Source organism: Epinephelus moara, chromosome 21 (genome assembly GCF_006386435.1).
Source record: "Epinephelus moara isolate mb chromosome 21, YSFRI_EMoa_1.0, whole genome shotgun sequence".
NCBI classification, from domain to species: Eukaryota; Metazoa; Chordata; class Actinopteri; order Perciformes; family Serranidae; genus Epinephelus; species Epinephelus moara.
The window spans coordinates 2,209,655-2,231,170 of NC_065526.1; the positions used below are offsets into that span (position 1 = coordinate 2,209,655).

At 41.7% G+C, this 21,516-nt stretch overlaps 1 protein-coding gene across 2 annotated transcripts; it reads left to right on the forward strand.

Annotated features, from left to right (window-relative positions):
* The first annotated feature begins 11 nt into the window (after nt 1-11).
* Nucleotides 12-20,748, forward strand: abhd3 (abhydrolase domain containing 3, phospholipase). Of its 2 annotated transcripts, XM_050074566.1 has the most exons (11): nt 12-77; nt 2,585-2,829; nt 4,919-5,082; nt 7,010-7,192; nt 8,439-8,484; nt 12,738-12,850; nt 14,999-15,172; nt 15,575-15,623; nt 15,715-15,880; nt 17,417-19,258; nt 19,526-20,748. In XM_050074566.1, the coding sequence occupies exons 2-10, from the start codon at nt 2,668-2,670 to the stop codon at nt 17,596-17,598; spliced, it is 1,239 nt and encodes a 412-aa protein (XP_049930523.1). In that variant the 5' UTR covers nt 12-77; nt 2,585-2,667; the 3' UTR covers nt 17,599-19,258; nt 19,526-20,748. The 2 variants fall into 2 exon arrangements, with proteins under 2 accessions (XP_049930523.1, XP_049930522.1); XM_050074565.1 differs by lacking the exon at nt 12-77 and having other exon boundaries at nt 2,554-2,829.
* Nucleotides 20,749-21,516: the final 768 nt, after the last annotated feature.

Below are 21,516 nucleotides of genomic sequence, written 5' to 3' on the forward strand. Positions count from 1 at the left end.
CGACAAAGCCCGAAGATGCGAGGCTTGGAAAACAAGCACGAGTCCGGGCCCACGGCGCGCGTGCGCATCTGCCGAGTGTAAACCCAGTCCAGCTGTGTATGAAGAAAAACACAATAGCAGTATTTTAGATCCTAATTAATGATGTAGATACACACAGATATATTTTTAAATTCTCTAATAAACTGGTTCCTAATCAGAACAATAATTTAAACTTACCAACCTTTTATAAATCCATTAATTTGCACTGTTAAACACACCAGTTATTTAAACACAATTAAACAATCAGTTTATTTTGTGGCACAAAGGTTAAATTGTCTACATTATTTACATAGAAAATGTACATGTATTTTGTCCAGGCGTAGGGACATAGGCTACACTATATAAACCAACACTGATTAACTAATTAATACTTTATACATAAGAATAAATTCACCTCTGCATATGAATGCATACACCTACTAGACATATTGCCTATACAGCTTATACTGCACACAGATTTATTGTGGTATCATTACAGCTGTCTGAGCTGATGGAGGCTGACATTAATTCAGATACTCATCTTTAAATGAAATCCAGCCCACAGAGAAGAAACAGGAGCAGCATGAGTGTGTCAAAGGCCACCAGCTGCTATTAGTAAAGAGAATATGTGTTTTCTTATTTAAAGGCAATGTAATGAATCATACTTGATATAGTTATTAACTGTTTTTCATACATTAACTGGCATACTGAATGTTCTTTTTTATTATTTACTAATTGATCTGTCTGTGATTTTTCCAGTGGCACAACAAGACAAAAACAAATGTAAGCTACAGATGCATTACTCAGTGAAGACCGTTAAGTCCATTAATAAATACTTAAGGGATGCTGCAATGATTTATAGCCACTGACCCCAAAGTCAAGAAGATGAGACAAACAAGGCCACTTGTATTTATAGTAAACAAGTAGATACGGGTTCAACCTCAACCTAATGAGGCCATGGGTGAAACACACTGTTTGTAACATTTCAAAGAAGACTACATTAAAAGAAGAAGCAATTCAGCCCTAGTGTGTGCAGTGTATCTGCTCATTTACTATCAGTCTGATGTTTCCTGCCATCACCTGCAACTTATAAGGACTGACAGCACTGTGTACGGGGCATGTGCTTTTGAACAAGGCTGCTTGTATGTTCATATAGAACCAAATTGTGCAAGATTGTATTGATCGTCTCCTCACAATTCAAATGTTAATTCCATTTAAATGTTTTCAAGTGCAGTTTGGTCATGGGGCCATGCACAGCTGTTGAGCCAGAGTTAGCTATATAGATAATTTGCATCTGTGGTAATATCAGACTTGCCAGATAGCCTACTGCACATGCTTTACAAGGCTAGGGTAGACTAGTTTTGAAATCAGACTACAGTAGTGTTGTGTGGACTTGTATTAGCATCAACCAGGGGTGTCAAATGTAAGGCTTGGGGGCCAGAACCGGCCCGCCTAAGTGTCCAATGACCTTGCACACCTAATAGTGATGCACTTGTGGAGGCTTAGAGGTGCCAGGTTTCAGGAGTAAATTAAACATTGAGTAGCTTTCTTCTTGTATGCTGCTTCAGTGGCCTTTTACAGCTTGGTGTGGTGATGTCAGGAGTACTACACAGGAGTGGAAATGTACAGAAGAATACACATGTAATGACAGTGAGCAGTCTGACGACACCACAGGCAGTTTATCATCTGTTTTATACACAGATTAGCATCATTAAAATGTACTTTTTTAAACCAAAAAAGGGGAAAAATGGTTTATTATTTGTTATTTATAAGATATTATGCAGTGGGTTTACTGGTCCAGGCCAACTGTGATCAAATCAGACTGTATGTGGCCTGTAAACTAGAATTAATTAATTCATTCTGTGCACTGTGTAAGCATTAAGCAGAAATCCACTTGGTAAAATGCTCCATCTAAGTCCAATATGAAATAAAATTTTTAAAAAAGGGGGTAAACATAGATTTTAACTCATGGGCCTTTCTACAAGATGAAGCCCGTGATTAGGGATTGAGAGGCTACAGGTGTTGCCTTCAGGCGCCTTTCATTTCAGTTTATAATGTGCTTTATTGGTGCATACAGTACTAACAAACACAATCCCAGTTAATTAAATTACCACAGTCTAATTGCCACATGGTGAACCTAGTGTTTGGGCCCCCTGTGGGTCTGCAGCCCCTGGGGCAATTGCCTGCTCCTCCTGGCTTTGAATGCAATTTTTCCAGTGGATTACCACCGTGATTATCTTTCAGAAAGCTGGATGTTTTCAATGATGCTCATGGTGTCATTGCAAATATCTATTTAATTGTCTTTTGGCTGAGTTACATGCCACTGAAGGGGATGATGACTCCCAGGCTCATGATGCTGAAACTGCAGCTCCGCATGGTGCACTTCATAGCTGTGGCCTACAGGGGGCGATAGCCGGACTGACTGACTGAGCGGCTCCATTGATAGCTGGTCAAAGAGCGCCACCGCTCGCTGACACACACACACACACACACACACACACACACGCATACACACACTCGGTATATATCCCCACATCAGGTCCCCTTGACTGTCTCCTTCACACAGTGGGCTCGCAGGCAGACACAGCTGACTTTCACCCGAGCTGGCCGCTGTCCTTGCAGTAACGAGAGGCAAACAGGGAGCTTGCAATGATCTCGCTGGACTTCAATTTCAACATTTTGACTCGGGACCTGTCGCATTATCTGGAAAATCAAGTGAAAGTTGGGCTGTTCGGGTCGGGAGTGGGACTGTCTCTGGTGCTGGGCTTTAGCGCAGCGTACACCTGCTACTATCTGCTCTCAGTAGCGAAGGTAAGTAACCTTATGCTTTATAACCTGCGTTTAAAGGGGCTGCTGTTCGCCTCGTAGCCGTGTGTGTGCACGCCAAACCGCTGTGTGTGCTTTTCAAGGTGGAGCATCATCATCACCACCAGGCGGGTGATGATGATGCTCCACCGGTGCTTTTGCTGATGGAGGTTTCGATTAGGCTGCATCTGTCCGCCGGTGGGCAAACGTTAACACATGTGGGCTGGCTGTCAGGCACATTTAACCAGCATTAACCAGCGTATTTAACTGATTAATAATCATATCTGCACCATTGTGTTGCACTTATGTAACTACATCACATCCATCCGTCGGAAGCAGGTACAGTTAATGTCGGCTTTTACTAAGCTAAGCTAACATTAACGGTTACTGTCTGTGTGTTAGCTAGAGATGCCGGCTGCAGGCTCTGTGTGTGATGCATGGTGAGTTCAGGTGACATCCTGTGATAGCTGGCAGAGACTCACATTGTTGGCTTTATATAACAATAAATCACCCGTTTAATATGTTTGTTATGCATGAGTTCAACATCAAGATAACAAAACAACAAACATATGGTGTAAATACTGAATCTGTGTGAATTAAACTACAATTAAATGAACTACATTAACATCAGACCAACATTTCCTGCAGTGGGATGATTTAAAACAAAGGGGTGGCTAATAGCATGAATTATGCAACAAATCTATATTGTTAAATTTACAAAGCACCATGCCATAATGTGTTATGCAGAGCTAATGCATGCATGCATGAGTTATCATCATTTAGCATTGTAGAGACCTCAAATGCAGGTGCATGCAGATGTGTTTTAGCCTCAACCTTGCTTTCTGTGACATTTTAATCATGCATAACGACTGAAGTCATCTTATTTGTATGTTTTGAGATGTGCACTGTAAAATCTTGGGAACTGATTGCCTTCAAAAAGGTGATTAAATATTACTATCACTCTGAAGTAGGGCTGCAAGGCAACAATTAGTCGACTAATTGACGACTAATCGACTATTAAAATAATCAGAGACTATTTTAGTCGTCGACTAATCGGTTTGAGGCATTTTTCCTAGAAAAGTACTATAAAAGTACCCAAAATACTCTTACTGCAGCTTCTTACGTTCAAATATTGGCAGCTTTACACACTCTCCCGTGACGGTGAACTAAAACCCTTTGGCGTGAGTACGAAACAAGACATTAGATGACATCATTTTGGGATTTGGGAGAGACAGACCGACATTTTCCAACATTTTAACACATTTTTCGATAAAATGATTAGTCGAGTAATCGAAGAAATAATCGACAATGAAAATAATCATTAGTTGCAGCCCTACTCTGAAGTTATGTTAACTTTATATCTGATTGTTTAAATGTAGTTTTATTTACTTTGTGAAATTGCTGCAATGTAAAAATCACAAGTGAAATAACTTGTGTTGCAACTTAAGTGAAGCAAGTTACTTAACTTGATCATGACAGAGAGGATTTTGCATGTGATGGACTTAGGATACATATATGTTCTGTGGTTCTGTACTGAATTTTAAGCGAACTTAATTAGATATAAAGTAAACATAACTTAAGACTACTGGTTATATTTACTAATCTTTTAAGGCAATTGACTTTTAAGACTAATAGTTATGTGATTCATTGATTTTTATTTGTGTCATGCACACGTACATGTGCCTGGCCCTCATGTAACAATCAAAAGTACATGTTATTTAAGTACTCAGTCTAGAAACAGAATACTCTGGCAAAGAGCCACAAAGAGGTTCCCTTTCTGAAACAAAACTCAAATTTTTCATGACCTTTCACCCAAAAGAAATCAACATAGATAGAGGTCATCTTACATTCCTCATGTCTTCATATACAAGTCAGTGAAACAAGGAGTGAACCTCATTCTCAACTTCACCTAAATTACACTGTTATATTTACAAACCTTTTCAATGCAGATAGTTTTTACAAAATGATGTAACAAAACATGACTTAGTGTTTTATTACAGTGATGGACCAGTTGAGTCATGTTATATAACGTCACAATAATGAAAAAACACAAGTAACTTTTTAGTCAAACACTTCATTCACTTGTCTTTTGCAGAAGCCACAGCTCATCTCAGGGGGCAAGAAGTTCTACCACTTTCTGAGGGAGCAATGTCCCGTAGTGTCAGAGACCTACTACCCCACCTTTTGGTGCTGGGAGAGCCGCATCCAGACTCTGCTGAGACCCTTTGTCACAGCCAAACCTGGAGTCGTCTACAGAAAGTAAGTCCTCTCTATGACTGACATAATAACACAACACACAAGCTTTATTCCCCGTGCAAGCAGACACACCTCACCTGAATCTGAAGTCATAAAAAAGACAAAGAGTACATATCCATGACGAGATAAGCCTGAGTCATGCAAACTAGAAAGTTCACCTTTGACATAGTACAGTGCAGGTGCATTTTTATTTGCTCTCTTATTGTGACACTCTAGAGAAATTAAATGCTGCTGCAGAACTTTTCATGCAGTGAAACGCTTTATTAAGAAACTTCAGAAACTAGATTGGTCACTGAAAAAACTGCCGTTGCGTGTTTCTTGATTTCTTCCTTACTTGTTTCACAACTGCAGATCCAAGTAACAAATCCGAGTCTTGTTCTTAGGCAACACTCGGAGGCTCAGAGGAAAAAGAGATCTTTTGTGCCACGATGCTGGCTCAGGCCGCCCTGCCGCCCTGCTCCTTGATAATGTACATTCTGTCGAAGATTAATTGCCACTGCATTCTTTGCCCGCTGCGGACATAAAGGAGATTAAAATGAATTAAGAGAGACTTAGTTTTCATTGTTACACTCTCATGTAATGTGTTTCATGTATTCAGACATTCCTTAATTTCCATGGCCTTTGTTTTGGGCTAGATGTATGTGTGTGTGTATACAATATAACTTGTGCATGTATTATGTGTGGTGAGTGTGAGTTGTTTGTCAGCCAGGTTGGAGAAAGTAACACCTTAACTGCAACCTTAACATGAAAGTTTAGATTGATTATTTAAAAACTGGATAAGATAGGCACTGTTAAATCACCAGTATCGGCCAAAGCGGGAATTAATCTGTACTGGATCTATTAACTGGAGTTTTGTTGTGTTTCCTGTTTATACACGTGATCAAAATTGAGACACTGGATCATGATTGTTGTTTTTTGTTGTTGTTGTGGCATTTTTTCTACTTGAGTTGGATTATTAGTCGCATAATTTGTCTGTCCCAGTAACATTCACACTGCCTCTGCTTTTGATGGTCTCCTTCGTCAAGGAGACAAATATTCCCATCATGCAAAGGGACTGTACTCACCTTAGTCCAGCTGTGTGTTATTATGCACCGTAAGACTGGTGGTCACATTCACTGAAATTATTATCACAATTCCTCCGGGGACAACAGGACGCCCCACCTCCATAATGAAGTTACTCAAGGTTGCCCCAAGGACGGACACTGTGAAAACTGTCCTATTTGTCATCGGCTGTCAGGGTGAAATTCCACTCATCTCATTGTCCAAGGGCAGGATTAGCAGCGGGTCTCCTCCCACTCTGTGTGCTGGTCACTCTGGATTGGCCCTCGCTGACTTTAAAGTCTAGCTTCAGGTGCATATTTCATGGAGGTTCTGTAATTTCATGCTGATGTCTTTACCGCCGGCCAGCCAAGTTGGCTCACTGGCCGCGGTGTGTGTGTGCAGTGCAGGTTTTAAAATGTACTAGCGCTGGGACTAAATGACCTCATCTGCCAGGCTAGGGTTGTATAGCCCAGAAATTGATTGACTATAACAACCCAGTGGTGCAGTGCCCTCCTCCTTATCTTAACTTGCTGTGTGTTGCAAAGTACACTGACAAGATAATCACAGGGGAAATGAGGCAGCTGTAAGTGAGCGTTCTACTCACATCTCCAATTCCCCTTTGGGAGTGCTTGTGACGGATACAATGAAGTAGTCACTTTACCTGCAACTGAACAGAACGTTTTAATTGTGCAAAGATTAAAACTAGAAATTGCTTAGCAGTTTTTAATGGCCACTCAGTGAGCAGATCATATCAGTGTTGTCCTGTGTGTGCTTGAGTGTTTGCACGTGTTTGAATGAGACATATAAATAGATACATAGAGATACAGGCAGAGGATAATATTCAGAACGATCCTCGTTGCTGAGTTGCGTGTCTCGCTTGTCTCTGCAGTGAGCTTATTAAGGCAGCAGATGGAGGACAGATCTCTTTGGATTGGTTTGACAACGACGAGAGCCTCTCTCATCCCGACCCGGCCACTAGGCCCACAGTCCTCCTCCTCCCCGGTCTGACCGGCACCAGCCGAGAGTCCTACATCCTGCACATGGTCCAACAGAGCCGGGATCTGGGCTATAGGTGGGTGGTCTTGGCTGGATAACCTGGCGGCGGTCCAGCACTGAGCACATATTCAGGGCACTAAATCACACAACTGACACTCTCTGTGCCTTATGCTACGATTCGCCATTCATCTAGCATCCAATCAAAATCAGAGTACCACACCAATATTGATTAAAACATAAAACCTGACACCCACTTTGGGAATATTTTGTAACTTTTATATAATAGGTGCATGAATGCCAGGGACTTGGGGTTATTTAAGGTGAAGTGCACAAATAAAGTGGGCAGCTAAGCTCTCTGTCAAGAGCTGCTTTTTTGTAAATAGCCAAACGTAGCACAGGCTCGAAGAGTTGCAGAGTGAGGCAGTTTTTCCCCCCTTTCTCCCTCTCCAATAGGCCCTTTCTCCGTGTCTCTGCACTCATTCTTTCACCCAGATTTGGGAAGGCATGGGAAGAGAGCCGGCAAACTCAGCATCTTCCACCCCTCACCCCTGTCTGTGTAGCTTAATGAATTACAGCTTATCCCGGTACAAGCTTTGCAGCTTAGCTCAGACCAGCTTCCGAGTCTGTGCTGCAGTGTGTGTTTAAGCAACCTCCCACACACACACACACACACACACCCACACACACACACCTCTCTGTCCTCCTGCCCAACACCCCATCTAGCCCCACCCTGCTGCTGAGTTACGCCGACCAAAACAGCAGTTCTGACTCCAGATAACAGATGAGAGGAGGGATGCTGATGCCTTTGCTCCACAGTACAAACAGAATGCTCTTCACACGGCTGTGCCTCTCTGCACATCTCATCATATTCCCCACTTCAGTGTTTTGTTTTGTTTTAAGTAAGGAACATTTGTTTAAAGGAATTTGGGCCATCGTGCTCCCTGAACATGGAGGTCGGTAACTTGTAGTGACAACAAAAAAACAAGCGTAAGCTCACCAGAGCTCGTAAATGTTTCCTTCCTTGTACACATGCTTTTGATTAAAAAGCAAACCCAAACTTGTCATTTATTTTCTTGAGCAACATATATTCAGATTGCTTGTTCTGTCTGTCCATGAGTCAGAAACACAAAGATATGCAGTTTGTAATTATATATGAAAGTAAAGCAGAAAATACAAGTTGCTGATTTATTTTCTGTTGATCGACCACCATTAATTGTTTCATCTCTATCTGAACTTGTTTTAGCTACAGTCAATATATAAAGTGGTTAAAGGACTCATGTCTGAGACTGAAATTATTTTGTACCTGTTTTTGTGTATTTCAGATGCGTGGTTTTCAACAACAGAGGAGTTTCCGGTGAAACGCTGCTGGTAAGTATCTAACCTGTGTCATAGTTTTTAACCAGAGAAGGTATAAAAATAATGAACGTAGCCACCGTGACATTACCCTTTTGTTTGTGGACTCCCATTTTGAAGCCTTGAGTTTGGCATTTTGGCAGCGGAAACTTGGATCTTTGGAGTGACCATTTTTGGATGAACCCTAATGCCTTGTTTCCACTTACATATGTGTACAGAGACGAGGCAACCGCAATCCATTCATTCCTATGCTCCTCTCCTTTGTAATATTTCGGTCCAGAATTTTCTGCAGGTATTTTAAAAATGTTTTACTTTTGCAGTGGATTTTGGAGAGACAGTATGACAGTGTGCTAACTTAGCTAACAGGCTGCTAACTGGCTAACTGGCTATTTCCTTCAGTTCAGATGCCTGTGTTGATTGTCGAAAACGGATATCCAAACTACTGGATGCCGAAAAACAGACAAAATTAGCCCCTTCGCCACAGCCACATGTAGTTTCCATCAGTTGTCTATCCATACGTAAAGAAATGCACTTGCTTGCGTTGGACACTAGAAGCATCAGCCGTATATTTACAGATCTACAGACACCAGTCACATACGTAAGTGGAAACGAGGCGTAATGATAACTGCTACCTTGGTTAGCATGGTGCATTAATGGTCTGTGGTTAACTGCAATAATGCTTATGCTAATACTATTTTCCACTTCCAAAAAACAGGCTTAAAACCGATAAAACAAAATGTGCGTACCGGAAAACTGAACATCTGACTTCTTTGGGCAGAGATACTCAACTTGCGTATTTTCAGCCTTTGCTGAATGCAGGGGTGTTTCTAGGATGTGACCCTTAGAGGGTCTTTTATTAAAACTAAACTCCGAACAAGACTTTTTCAGGTGAGCAAAATATTACAATTAACTTTAATTAACTGAAAACATCCTGAAATAACGACAGCTACAGCTACGCCAATACTCTTTGAATCCGGGGTTACGCCATGGTTACATTGCCTGATTAACATTGTCGCTGTGGTAGAGACTTGTTACAGACAGCACCCAACTTTCACTCAGAGGGGCCATGTCGTTAATTATGCATAACTTAAAGCCCTAATAAAATGTAAATGGGTGAGTTATTAAAAAATTCACGCCACTCCAGTTGTCGTGAAAGGCGAAATTAGTTTTAGAGACCAAACCTTTACTGTACCAGGCTGTGAACATGTTTATTTCAGCTGCAAGGTTTGGCATTTTAACGTGAGGCCAATAAGGATTGACTCACTTTTGCAGCCAGCCCCAAGTGGCCATTAGAGGAACTGCAGTTTTTGGACATTCCCGTGTCCAAGGTTGCTGCTTGTTTTCAGCCTGTTATTCTTTGATATTTCATGTCTACAGTTGTCTTGTCCATATTCAAAAAGACAGACATATATACAGGATAAAAAGGATGAGGGCCAGTTGGTTTTTCCATTTGTCAGTGTGACAGCTTCCCCGTGGAGTTCCTTTTCACTGCTTCAGCCAGCGCAGAGCACGTCTATTCCACACGTGTCACAGAGCCCACAGGGAGCCTAAGCGGATGCTGCACAGACAATGTTGTTGCACAGCAGGGATTAAGTTGCAGGCAGATACTGTATTTTAATGCCGATCCACAGAAATATGACCTCATCAAGCACGTGCTGTTCTGACACCTGGCTTAATTTGTCCTCTTACACCGGGGTATATTTAGCCAACAAAATGGGCCTGAGCTCTGATAGCGCATAGCTGTGTTTTATGTCTCCCCTTCTCTCTCTGCACGTCTTTGGAACAGAGGCTCTTTACGGACGCCTGTATCACCCTGATCTAATCATACCACTTCGCCACCGTACAGAGATCTCATTCATAGCACAAATGGTGTTTCATTACAGGCAGGGATTGCCCACAATCAATCTAATGTTCCTCTTAGTGGATGTAAATCTGAATCAGTTGCTGATCTGTGACCTGCTGTTGTCTTTGTCGTATTCTGTCTCAGCTGCATAAAAAAAGGGTAAAAGTGACACTAAAGTGTCCAGTGTCAGTTTGATTCAAACCTGTATTCTAGGTCATAGCCAGAATTTAGTTGGCTCAGCTGTCCACTGATTTAAAAAAATAAGTTTAAACTCAATAACCTTGGCACTGCACCAAGTGGTGGGGGTAAGACGGGACTTTTCTCCCTCATTTCACTCGGGAATTGTGCTATATTCTATGCAAATGATGTAGCATTTGTATGCTCCTGTGAGTGTTTTCTCCGTGTCCAGTTAGTGTGAATATCGTCCATTGTTTAAATAGGCCAGTGCTTTAGTTTAGAATGACCCGCTGTGTGAAAGATGCCCCCTGCCTCAAAGACTGTCCTGAGTGCTAGTGCCCTATTTCTAGAACTCGTAAAAAGCCAATTACATTACACTTTCCTGTGGAGTAGCTTTGCACTGCAGAACTTTAAGTCTGCTCAAATATTTACCCCAGCTATTGGTATTATATTTTTCTTTAAAACATCTTTACATAGTATAATTCAGTTTGTAAGTTCAGCTGTTTCACTACGGAGTCCAGAGGTTGTGCAGGCCGATTAGAGGAACCGTAAGAGGGTAGGAAAACAGGAATTTACTTCGCCTGTGTTTCTGCTTGAATCTTAATGAAGGGTCTTGGAGAGCTGAGGAGTCAACTGCAGCCTGAGAAGTTGGACTTGTTAAATGGGCTCCTTTGAGTTGGAGCTGGTTTTGTTTTGTAATGTTAAGTAACCTGCTCTGCCTGACAAACTGTTTCAAGTTGAAATGGATTCTCTCCCTTCTCCCAAAAATCACAGAACAGTGTTCAGTGTTCATCAGCATCAGAGCCTGAATAAATAATAATGATATACTGTTGCAACATTAGACAAAGATTTCACTCTTTTGTGCCGGCAAAAATAACAATTCCATTTATATACAGCAGGTTACAGACTTAAAAATAAATCCTCCGTCCACACCTTCACTGATTTATAATGAGTGTGGCCTCACTTCTGCAGTGCGGTGGATGTCTGGGGTGATACCTCACACCTCTGACAGTGTAAAACACAACTTGGAGCAAAACATATCGTCATAACAACAGAAATTACCAACTGCATAATTGCTGTTTGCATTTTAAAGGCGGTATAGTGAATTGTACTGGCTGTCTGAAGCTCAGGGTTACACCTAACGATTATTGTTGCGATCCGAAGGTGACGTCTTCAATCATCTTGTTTTGTCCAACCAAAACCCAAAGACTAATGACATGTCAGAGGATTGTTTCCATCCATCAACCTCATGGTTATGAGCCCAGTACATTTTCTCTGCACCACTCTGCTACATACTCCTCATAGGACTTAAACCCACAATCCCTTGCATAGAAAGCCAATCCTTCATCCATTAAAGCAATGGAGCTGGTGCAGCTGCCGGGGAGCCAGTCTGCACCAGGCAGTGTTCAGTGTTAGAAACATTGACACTGTGATCCCTTCTGCTTTATGACTGGGATGGCAGCCTTTGTGCAATGTAGATTCAAGGAATCATAAAGAAGTTCAGTCCCTGCTGGATGTTGTAGATGCTAGATGTTTAAATATCTTGTTTTGTCTGAACAACAGTCCCAAACCCAAAGATATTCAACTTAACACACAAGACTAAGCAAAACATAAAGTATTTGCAACTGAGAAGCTAGAATCAGTAAATATTTGGCAGTTTTGGTTAAAAAAAAAAAAGACTGAAATGAGTCATCGGCCATCAAGATAGTTGCAGATTTATTTTCTGTACATCGACTAATCAATTTATCAACTAATCATTTCAGCTCTAGTTTGATTTGCCTTAAATTTTGATTGACTTCTGTCAGAGCACCTTGCATTACTGTACACCACCAGCACATAACAAAAACTGATCCTCCCAAAAGATGGAAAATACCACCAGCTGAAAACAGCACGTGTGTAGCAACAGTGATAGAGTCTATATGTCTGCTTTCTTTGCTGCTATCTGTCCCTGTAAATAACAAAGGTCCTGGTGTTACCCAGGGAGACTGTCTGGTACACATTAATCTGTAAGCTATTTGTGTCTACATGTGCATGTCTGTCTTTATCTACTGTATGTGTCGTATCTTTATGTCTCACACATGTCTACTGTATGTTATGTCGTATTCGCCAAAGATTTTTACAGTTAGTTTTTTAATATTCACCCAATGTGGTACAAAAGCATAAAGCAGCAAGTTAATTGAAAATGCAGTGCAATGTTTGCAGCTATTAACATTTAACATAGACTCTGTTGTCTTACTGTCTCACCCAGACCCCGAGGACCTACTGTGCAGCCAACACAGAGGATCTGGAGACTGTTATTGAGCACATCCAAAGGACGAATGAAGCTGCTCCAATCATGGCTGCTGGAGTATCAATGGGCGGGTAATGAAGCCACTCACTAACAGCTGACTGGATATTTCACTACTGGCGGTGACGCTGCTAACAAATCTCAGACTTAAAGCCACAGTTGGTATAAAAAATAACCTTTTCTCATATGTGCTGAAAATGTAACTAAATCTTAACAGTAGTACGCGAGACAGAAAATCTGCGGCAAATCATGTTCCCCTGACTTCTCCTGGCGCCTCTAATGGCATTTGCAAGAATGCACCGCGCCTGAATGAAAACAACCAATCAGGAATGATGCCGGCCTTCTCCTGTAAAAGTTAAATTCAAAGCAAGCTTTTTGGCCTTGGTCTTCTTCTATTGTTGGAAGCAAAGAATGTGCATAAGAAGTGATTGACAGCTGCCTTACACATGCTGCGTTTTTTGTGCGCTCAAATTCATTGTTTTCAATGAGGACGTGTGGCAGGTGCACTCAAACGCCAGAGCGACACCGTTGAGGTGCACGTGTTCCCAAGCGCCTATTTTTCAACAACAGCTGCGTGAGTTCAGCTTTTGGAACACAGCAGTGCGCACCGCATGTGTGAGGATCAACCAATCACAGCTTACAGATGTCTTTCCCTTCTTCTGTAAATATCAGTCTGTGGTAAATTTGGAAAAGTCGATCATTTTGGTGCAGGGCTGCCAAAGCTTTTCATCTGTCCCACAGACGATTAGTCTTTTACACAGACGCCGATGACGTCAGCACGCTGGCTGACTCTGTCGTCTGTGGACATTCCCATAGGAAAGTTGTAATAGAACTAGCGCTGGCTCCCAGTGGCAGTGATGTGATTGGATCCAAATCCGTGTATTTCCTCGACCAACGGCTGATTAGCTTTGCCTTACACCCACCTACACTGGAATTGCTGTTCCCCGAAATTGTTGTCCGTAGTACAACAGAAAAGGAAGTGTTCAGTGCATCGCAAGACGAGATTAAAATGGATATGATTTCATTTGATTCAGCTATACTGCAGAGCTGCAACGTCACTGTTACATGTAACACACGTGCCGCACCTATGGGAACGCCGTCACATGGTCTGTATATCCCCGCCCATTTCTATTACAAAACGAAAGATGAATGTCCCCAGACTCCCATTCCGAAGTAAGGGAGGCTGGTCACGCGAGACTAACAGATGATATGCCCACACACAATAGACCTACACGCAAATAGCACCTGGAAGAAGATCAGCTCTGCACTCAGGATTTCAGGTAGATAGGCTACGATGTGGTGCTTGTTAAGGTTGCTTTGCAAACTCAGACACAACCTGCCGCTGCGCTCTTAAAAGCTGGCTCAAAAAAGACGGCTCAAAAAAGGCACAGAAGTAGCACCTAGCGCCCAACCTCATGTTTTACAAGGCGGTTAAAGATGCAGCATGTGCACGTCCTAAAAGACTCCTCCTGCCTCTGATTGGTTGTTTTCGTTCAGGCGTGGCGGACTCTTGCAAATGCCATTAGGATCACTACGAGGAGCCAGAGGAACATGATTCATTTTCACAGATTATCTGTCTCATGTACTACAGTCCGGATATAGCGACAGCAAATATGACAAAACTGTTATTTTTATATAAGTTACCTACTGAACCTTCGAAGCTTTACAAGACAACTACGCACTTCGGTTGGTGACTCAGTGGCAACTTGCAACTAGAAGATGTGAACTGCAATGCCCAGAAATCCCCTGATTTAACATAATCCAGCATTAGGAAACTACTCAGAACTCACTCACATTCTCTAATTCAGCTTATTTGTGATTAGTTTATGCAAAATGTCACCTGAAGGACAAGATAGGCAGAAGATGTAATTCTAGTGGGTCTAACTTTCTCTCTGTGCAGCATAGAGTTTGGGGTCTGCTATAAATATTCTACTGTCACAATTTGTATGGGTTTATAGAAGTGAAAATACCTGATATTAGAATTTCATTTCAGTTTTTTTTCATTATTATTTTGGGTATTGGCCTCAGAAACCCAGTATTGTTGGGGCTATATTCAGTGCTTTATCATGGTCCCGGTGGTTCAGTGCAGCATGCCAAAGAAGGTGTTTTTATACTGCACTGCATTAATCCCATGAAGTGAAGGATTGGTCAGAAATGGAACATGTTCCAATCCCTGTTTTCCCCCCATCTGTCCCTTCCTCTCGCCCTCCCTCCATGTTCAGGATGATGCTTGCCAACTACTTGGGTCGCAAGGGCCGGGAGACCTGTCTGAGGGGGGTCGTCGTCTTCTCAGCAGGCTGGGATGTGTTTGAGTGCACCGCTTCACTGGAAAAACCCCTGGACCGCTTCCTCTTCAACTCCTACCTCACCAGCTGCCTACAAGCCTCTGTGCACAGGTCAGCCGGGGCCACAGCGGGATTAACGCAGACGCTAACTCACTGCTAGTGCTAGAGGCTGAACATCTCGGGAGCTTGAACTGGGTTTTACGTATTTATTTTTATGTGTTCATCAAAGGTTTGCTTTTTGCAGTTCCTGGCAAAAACACTTGACTGCTGGTGTATTTTTTTATTTGTTATCTGACGAACACAGTATATTAGAAAATACCTTCGATATATTCCAATCTGTGTATGATGTCAGTGCAAAGTAATGCTTTTGTAGTACTACTTTGAAAGTTGAGCTCCATTGTTGTTTCATTATGTTGTTACAGCCTTGTCAGCGTTTTCGAGGGACATATTGAGATGCAAATCATTTCACCTAACATTAGTCAGTGACACTTTTATTTTCAATCTCCCCCGCAGACACAGACCAGTGCTTGAAAAGTGTTACGACATCGATCATGTCATGAAGGTCGGGATTATTTTTAGCGACACTTTGCCATAAATGCTATTATAGTTAAACAAAGTCGCCAAAATTGAATCCCTTAACTCGCTCCTTACAGGCAAAGACCATTCGTGAGTTTGACGAGAGGTTCACCTCCATAATGTTTGGTTATCCTACCAATGATGACTACTACCATGATGCCAGTCCTGTCCACAGGCTGAAATCTGTGCAGGTGCCAATGCTGTGTCTGAACGCCGCTGATGATGTCTTTTCCCCATCTCACGGTGAGTCCCAGCAACCTCAGCTTTTCTGTGCAATCTGATTTTACTGGCACTCCTAATACGGTGGTGTCAAAAATCTAGTACGACTGCCCCCTCAAAGTCAGAGATTCAAATCAGAGGTTGGAGACCCCTCAGTCGACTGAGATTCTTCAAGTCGAGCAGTTGTGTTTTTTTTTTTTTTTGGTTGTGTCAGTGTGTGGTGTACATCTAGGGATGTTTTGGTCCCCACATTTAGTTGCAGAGTGAGCACTCTTCGCTTTCACGCTGCCCTCCAGTTCAAGCAGCTGCAGACACAGACTCAGTGTGAGTCCAAGTGAGAAGGAGGCAGCTGCCAGGAGGAAGAGAGGCTTTGGCCCTGTTTAGACGACAACGGTTTCTCTAAAAAACGGAAAAGTCTGTCCTTTGTGTTTTAGAAAACTTCCGTTTATATGACGACGTTATTGAAATTATCGCAAAATCAAGTAAAGTAAAGCTGCAGTTTCAGGACCAGTTATAGGACCGTTTAATTTTCGGTCGGAGGCTGCAACCTGAAGAGTTTTTGTTGTTTTTTTTGCTATACCCAAATACTACTTTCTTATTAAATAGCTATAATCAGTGTTGGGTAGTAACGCGTAATTTGATTGATGAAGCCCAGGTAACTATACATTACCATTGCCGGTCCTCTCCACTCCTCTTACCCACACTTGAGCACCTGTTCTGGGATACACAGTGTGGGCCGCCCGGCCTGACCTCTGCAGTCCTCAGGCCGGGCGGGCCCACACTGTGTATCCCAGAACGGGTGCTCAAGTGTGGGTAAGAGGAGCGGAGAGGACCGCTATGAGGTGGAGTTGCCACAGTGGATCTACACTTTGTTGGAGAAGTGTTGATAAAATCAATAGTGTGAGCAGCACAAACAGAGCTCGGCATTGTTGTTGTGATGGTCGACTTTCTCACACATGCTTAGTGACTGGAACCGTAATGAGCATGTGTGAAAAGTCTCCGTTTTCAGAGGAACTGCTTATTGCATGTTTACATGACAACGGAGACGCTGCCTTTTCCAAAAAATTGCACTCTGGAACCCCTTTTCAAAACGTTGCGTTTTCAGGCACCCAAAACGTTGCTGTTCTGTAAACGATTGGCCAAAACGCAACTAAAGTTTACCCTTTTCAGTTGAATCATTGTCGTATAAACGGGACCTTTGTCCAGTCAGGCTAGGCTACGAAACCGAATCTTCTATCAATTCACAGCTCACAGCAACTTCAGTTCAGTCTTTGGCTTTTGTTTAATATCAAGTGTTGTTGCACATTTCCAGTCCGTTGTTAGCATAGTTAGCATGCAGTACCTGTGAGGGTTAACTTGACTTTTTTACGTGAACTTCAGTGTCACCCTGAACATCCTGCTGAACCCTGTTCAAGCTCTCAAGCTCAACATAACAGACAGAATGAATAGTTGAATATTTGTAGTATTGAACAGCCAAAGCTGACTCCACTGGAGTTGGGTACCTTAGAATCTAATCCACGAAGAAGAAAACAGCACCTGAATCCTTTGCTTCTTTTACAGCCATTCCAGTGGAGGCAGTGAAGCAGAACCCCAACCTGGCCCTGCTCATTACCTGCCACGGCGGCCATATTGGTTTCCTCGAGGGCCTATGGCCTCGACAGAGCACTTACATGGACCGAGTCTTCAAGCAGTTTGCTAAGGCGGTCATCGAAAAAGGCAGCGGACTCCAAGACCTCTCGTGATAAGAGAACTTAACAAAGTGTTCCTCTACTTTTACTTCCTCTCTCTCGTATGCCTTTCTTCTTTCTTTCCTTCCTTCCTTTAATGTTTTCTTTCATTTTTGCCATCCATCTTTATTTACTGCATTCCATGTTTTTTTCCTTTCATTTTTATTCAATACATCCTTGTTTTTCTTTCTTCACCCCTTTCCTTGACCTTTTACCCTCTGTCACCCTTGCCCTTCATTCCTCCTTTCTGCATTCCATCCATCCTCTATTCCTTCCCTCTCTACCTGATCCCGTTCTACCTATTTCCTTCCTTCCATTGACTTTATTTTATCTTTGCCCTTCGTCCTTCCGTCCCATTCTTCCTCCCGCCGCAAGCAAAAAACAAAAAATGTTCTTTCTCATTTGAAGGGCACATCTTAATGAATGCAGCGTTTGTGTTGTGTTCAACGTTCATTTATTTATTCCATGCAGTTAACAGGTCATTGTATGTAATCATGCTCTCAGTGGTATGCTTATTGGAGAAAAAAAAACAAAAACAAGCATAGCTGTTCATGTCGCTGTTGAAAAGCTGAATCTGTGCCCATCTTGTTTAGTTGCATTAGCTAGCTAAAGAATTCTGCAATTACCTTGTGCAATAATGTTCTTTTGAAGTTAACACAAGTACTGTACATGAAACTCCAATCATCTCTGTTCATGAACCTGTAGTACTTATAGCAGTAGGATTTTAGCCCTCAGGGATTTTCTTTATTTACTCATAACTTCCTGTGTAAATTTGCTTTGTCAATCAGTCTCATTTAGTTTGTGTTTTCCTTGTTTAAAGGTAGATGTTATTGACATACAGTTGTTTTTTTTCTTTAAAGTAATAGTTTTATATTTTGGGAAAAATGCACATCTGCTTTCTTGCGGAGAGTTAGATACGAAGGTTGATACCACTTTCATGGCAGCTTAGCTTAGCATAAAGACTAGAACCAGGGGACACAGCTAGCTTGACTCTGTCTAAAGGCAATCAGGGAACCCATGCGCTCATCATGATTTAGCCTCTGGGGGCAACAGCCAATATTTCCGGGGTGTAGCCAGCGGATATCTGGAAAATATATCTGCTAATATAGTTGGATCAGTACCAAGACTTTGTCCTCCGTGCGCCGGCCATTGTTTACTGTCCAATTACCAATGGAGAATGGAGTTAGAGTTGAGCAATGATAATTTATTTTATTTATTTATTATTTTAATATTAAGGACATGAAAACAACAATTTTTAAAAGAACTGATAAAAACACTTGAGTGTATAAAAACAGAGGAAATAAAAGATAGTTTAAATGAAAATAAAATTCGAGTAAAATCAGAAAAGGCCCTCCGATAAAAGTATGTTTTAAGAAGGGACTTGAAACAGATCACTGACTCAGACAGACTGTTCAAGAGCCTCGGGGCCCTGACAGCAAACGCCTCAAAGTACGTCCTGGCGTGTACGGCACTAAGAGGTCGGAGATATATCTGGGAGAGAGACCAGGAAGAGCCTTAAAAGTAATCAATAAAATTTTAAAATCTATTCTAAAACATACCAGTCAGTCAGTGTGAAGAGGCTAACTCTTCAGTGCAGAGTTTGCATGTTCTCCCCGAGTCAGCGTGGGTTTTCTTCGGGTTCTCTGGTGCCCTCTCACAGTCCAAAGACATGCAGGTTAAAGTCAGTTGGTGACTGTAAGCGTGAGTGGTTGNATATATCTGGGAGAGAGACCATGAAGAGCCTTAAAAGTAATCAGTAAAATATTAAAAATCTATTCTAAAACATACCAGTCAGTCAGTGTGAAGAGGCTAAAAGGTCGAACAGGTCTTCCAGGTTCGAACTCGCCGGTCGGCTTGGGCCCTTCAGTGCAGAGTTCTCCCCGAGTCAGCGTGGGTTTTCTTCGGGTTCTCTGGTGCCCTCTCACAGTCCAAAGACATGCAGGTTAAAGTCAGTTGGTGACTGTAAGCGTGAGTGGTTGTTGTCTCTATGTGTCAGCCCTGTGATAACCTGGTGACCCGTCCAGGGTGAACCCTGCCTCTCACCCAGTGTCAGCTGGGATAGGCTGCAGTCCACCCGCGACCCTTAACAGGATAAGCGGTTATGGAAAAATGAATGAATGAGAAAATCCACCTACAAACTCTGGCAAATAATTTTTTTTTTAACCTCAGCACGGAGCTGTTTCCCTCTGCCTCCAGTCTTTATGCTAAGATAGAGTCTCATATTTATTGTACAGACGTGAGAGCGGTGTCAATCTTCTCATCCAGCTCTCTGCAAGAACGCAAATGAGCATATTCCCCAAAATGTCAATCTTCTCCTTCCATTAACCTTCTGCATGCACTTTTATGTTCACACATTCTACCTTTACGCACACCAAATAGTTCTACAAATGTATTATACGGAGAATAATTCATTAATGACAAGGAATGTGAAATTGCACTATTTTAGTTGATACTACCATGCCTCTAATTCCTTAATGCCATGCACTTCGTTTCATTCGATATATGAAAGTATATCCCAAAGGCCAGACAGAGCAGTATATGAATTCCATGAGGTTTTCTTTGTGAAAATGTCGGTGGTTAGTTCTGTAAGTAAGTCCGAGGGTGCTAGATACAGTAATGTGAATGAAGTAATGCACACAGGAAGACGGAGTGTGTACATATGTGGCTGTTTGAAGTGCTGGATGTTGCTTTATGCAAAGTATTGGTAAGAAACCTGGTTGTCAGTCGCTTCTGGTTCCGTTTCGCCAACAATGATCAAGGGGCTGGCTACCGTGTATGAGTTGGCATCGATGAAACGATCAGATCCGGCGTGGCAGCCAGGCTTTCAGTAATGCACCGCACGAGGGATTTTTGACTTCCTGTTCCTGTGGAATTTTGGTGTCTGTTTGTTCTGCCAAGTTGTCCATTGAGTAGCATGTGTCTCATCAGCGTCATCATGTCCTGCACCTTAACACCACTTCTGTAGCACAAAGGACATGTTTGGTTGTTTTTCATATAGATGCTGCATTTCATTTTGTACACTACATTAAAAGAAGAAGAAAAAATGTGTGCAGCAATAAGATTTTAAATTAAAAAATGGTCTCTGTAGTATAATTACCAGTATATGCACATTATCACCATGAGTGTAATATGCTGTATTTAATAAATGATTAAACAGTCTTGGTCCATTCGTCTGCTGCGTCTCCTCATTCTGCTTCTCATGCGTTTTCTCAGCAGAGTTTATTGGACTGCTCCACTGACCGTGAGCTGCAGGTTAGAATAACTCACTGGGTTTGTCTTTTGTCAGCACTTTCTTTCTTTCTTTGTCTTTCTTGCTTTCTTTCTTTTTGTCTCTCTTTTCTTTCTATCTTTCTTCCTTTCTGTCTTTTTTCACTGTCTTCAGTTCTTTGTCTTTTTTCTTTCTATTTGTCTTTCTTTTTTCTATCTTTATTTCTTTCTTGTCCTTCCTATATTTCTTTCTTTCTTTGTTCTGTCTTTTTTGTCCTTCGTTTCTTTCTGCCTTTCTTTTTTCTGTCTCTTTCATTCTGTTTTCATCTTTCTTTCTGACTTTCTTTCTTGCTGTGTCTTTCTTTTTTCTGTCTTTATTTCTTTCTATCAGTCTTTCTTTAATTCTGTCTTTTTTGTACTTTCTTTCTTTCTTTCTGACTGTCTTTCTTTCTCTTTCTTTCTTTCTTTTTGTCTCTTTCTTTCTATCTTTCTTCCTTTCTGTCTTTTTCACTGTCTTCAGTTCTTTGTCTTTTTTCTTTCTTTGTCTTTCTTTTTTCTATCTTTATTTCTTTCTTGTCCTTCCTATATTTCTTTCTTTCTTTTTTCTGTCTTTTTTGTCCTTCGTTTCTTTCTGCCTTTCTTTTTTCTGTCTGTCTTTCATTCTGTTTTCATCTTTCTTTCTGACTGTCTTTCTTTTTTGTCTTTATTCCTTTTTATCAGTCTTTC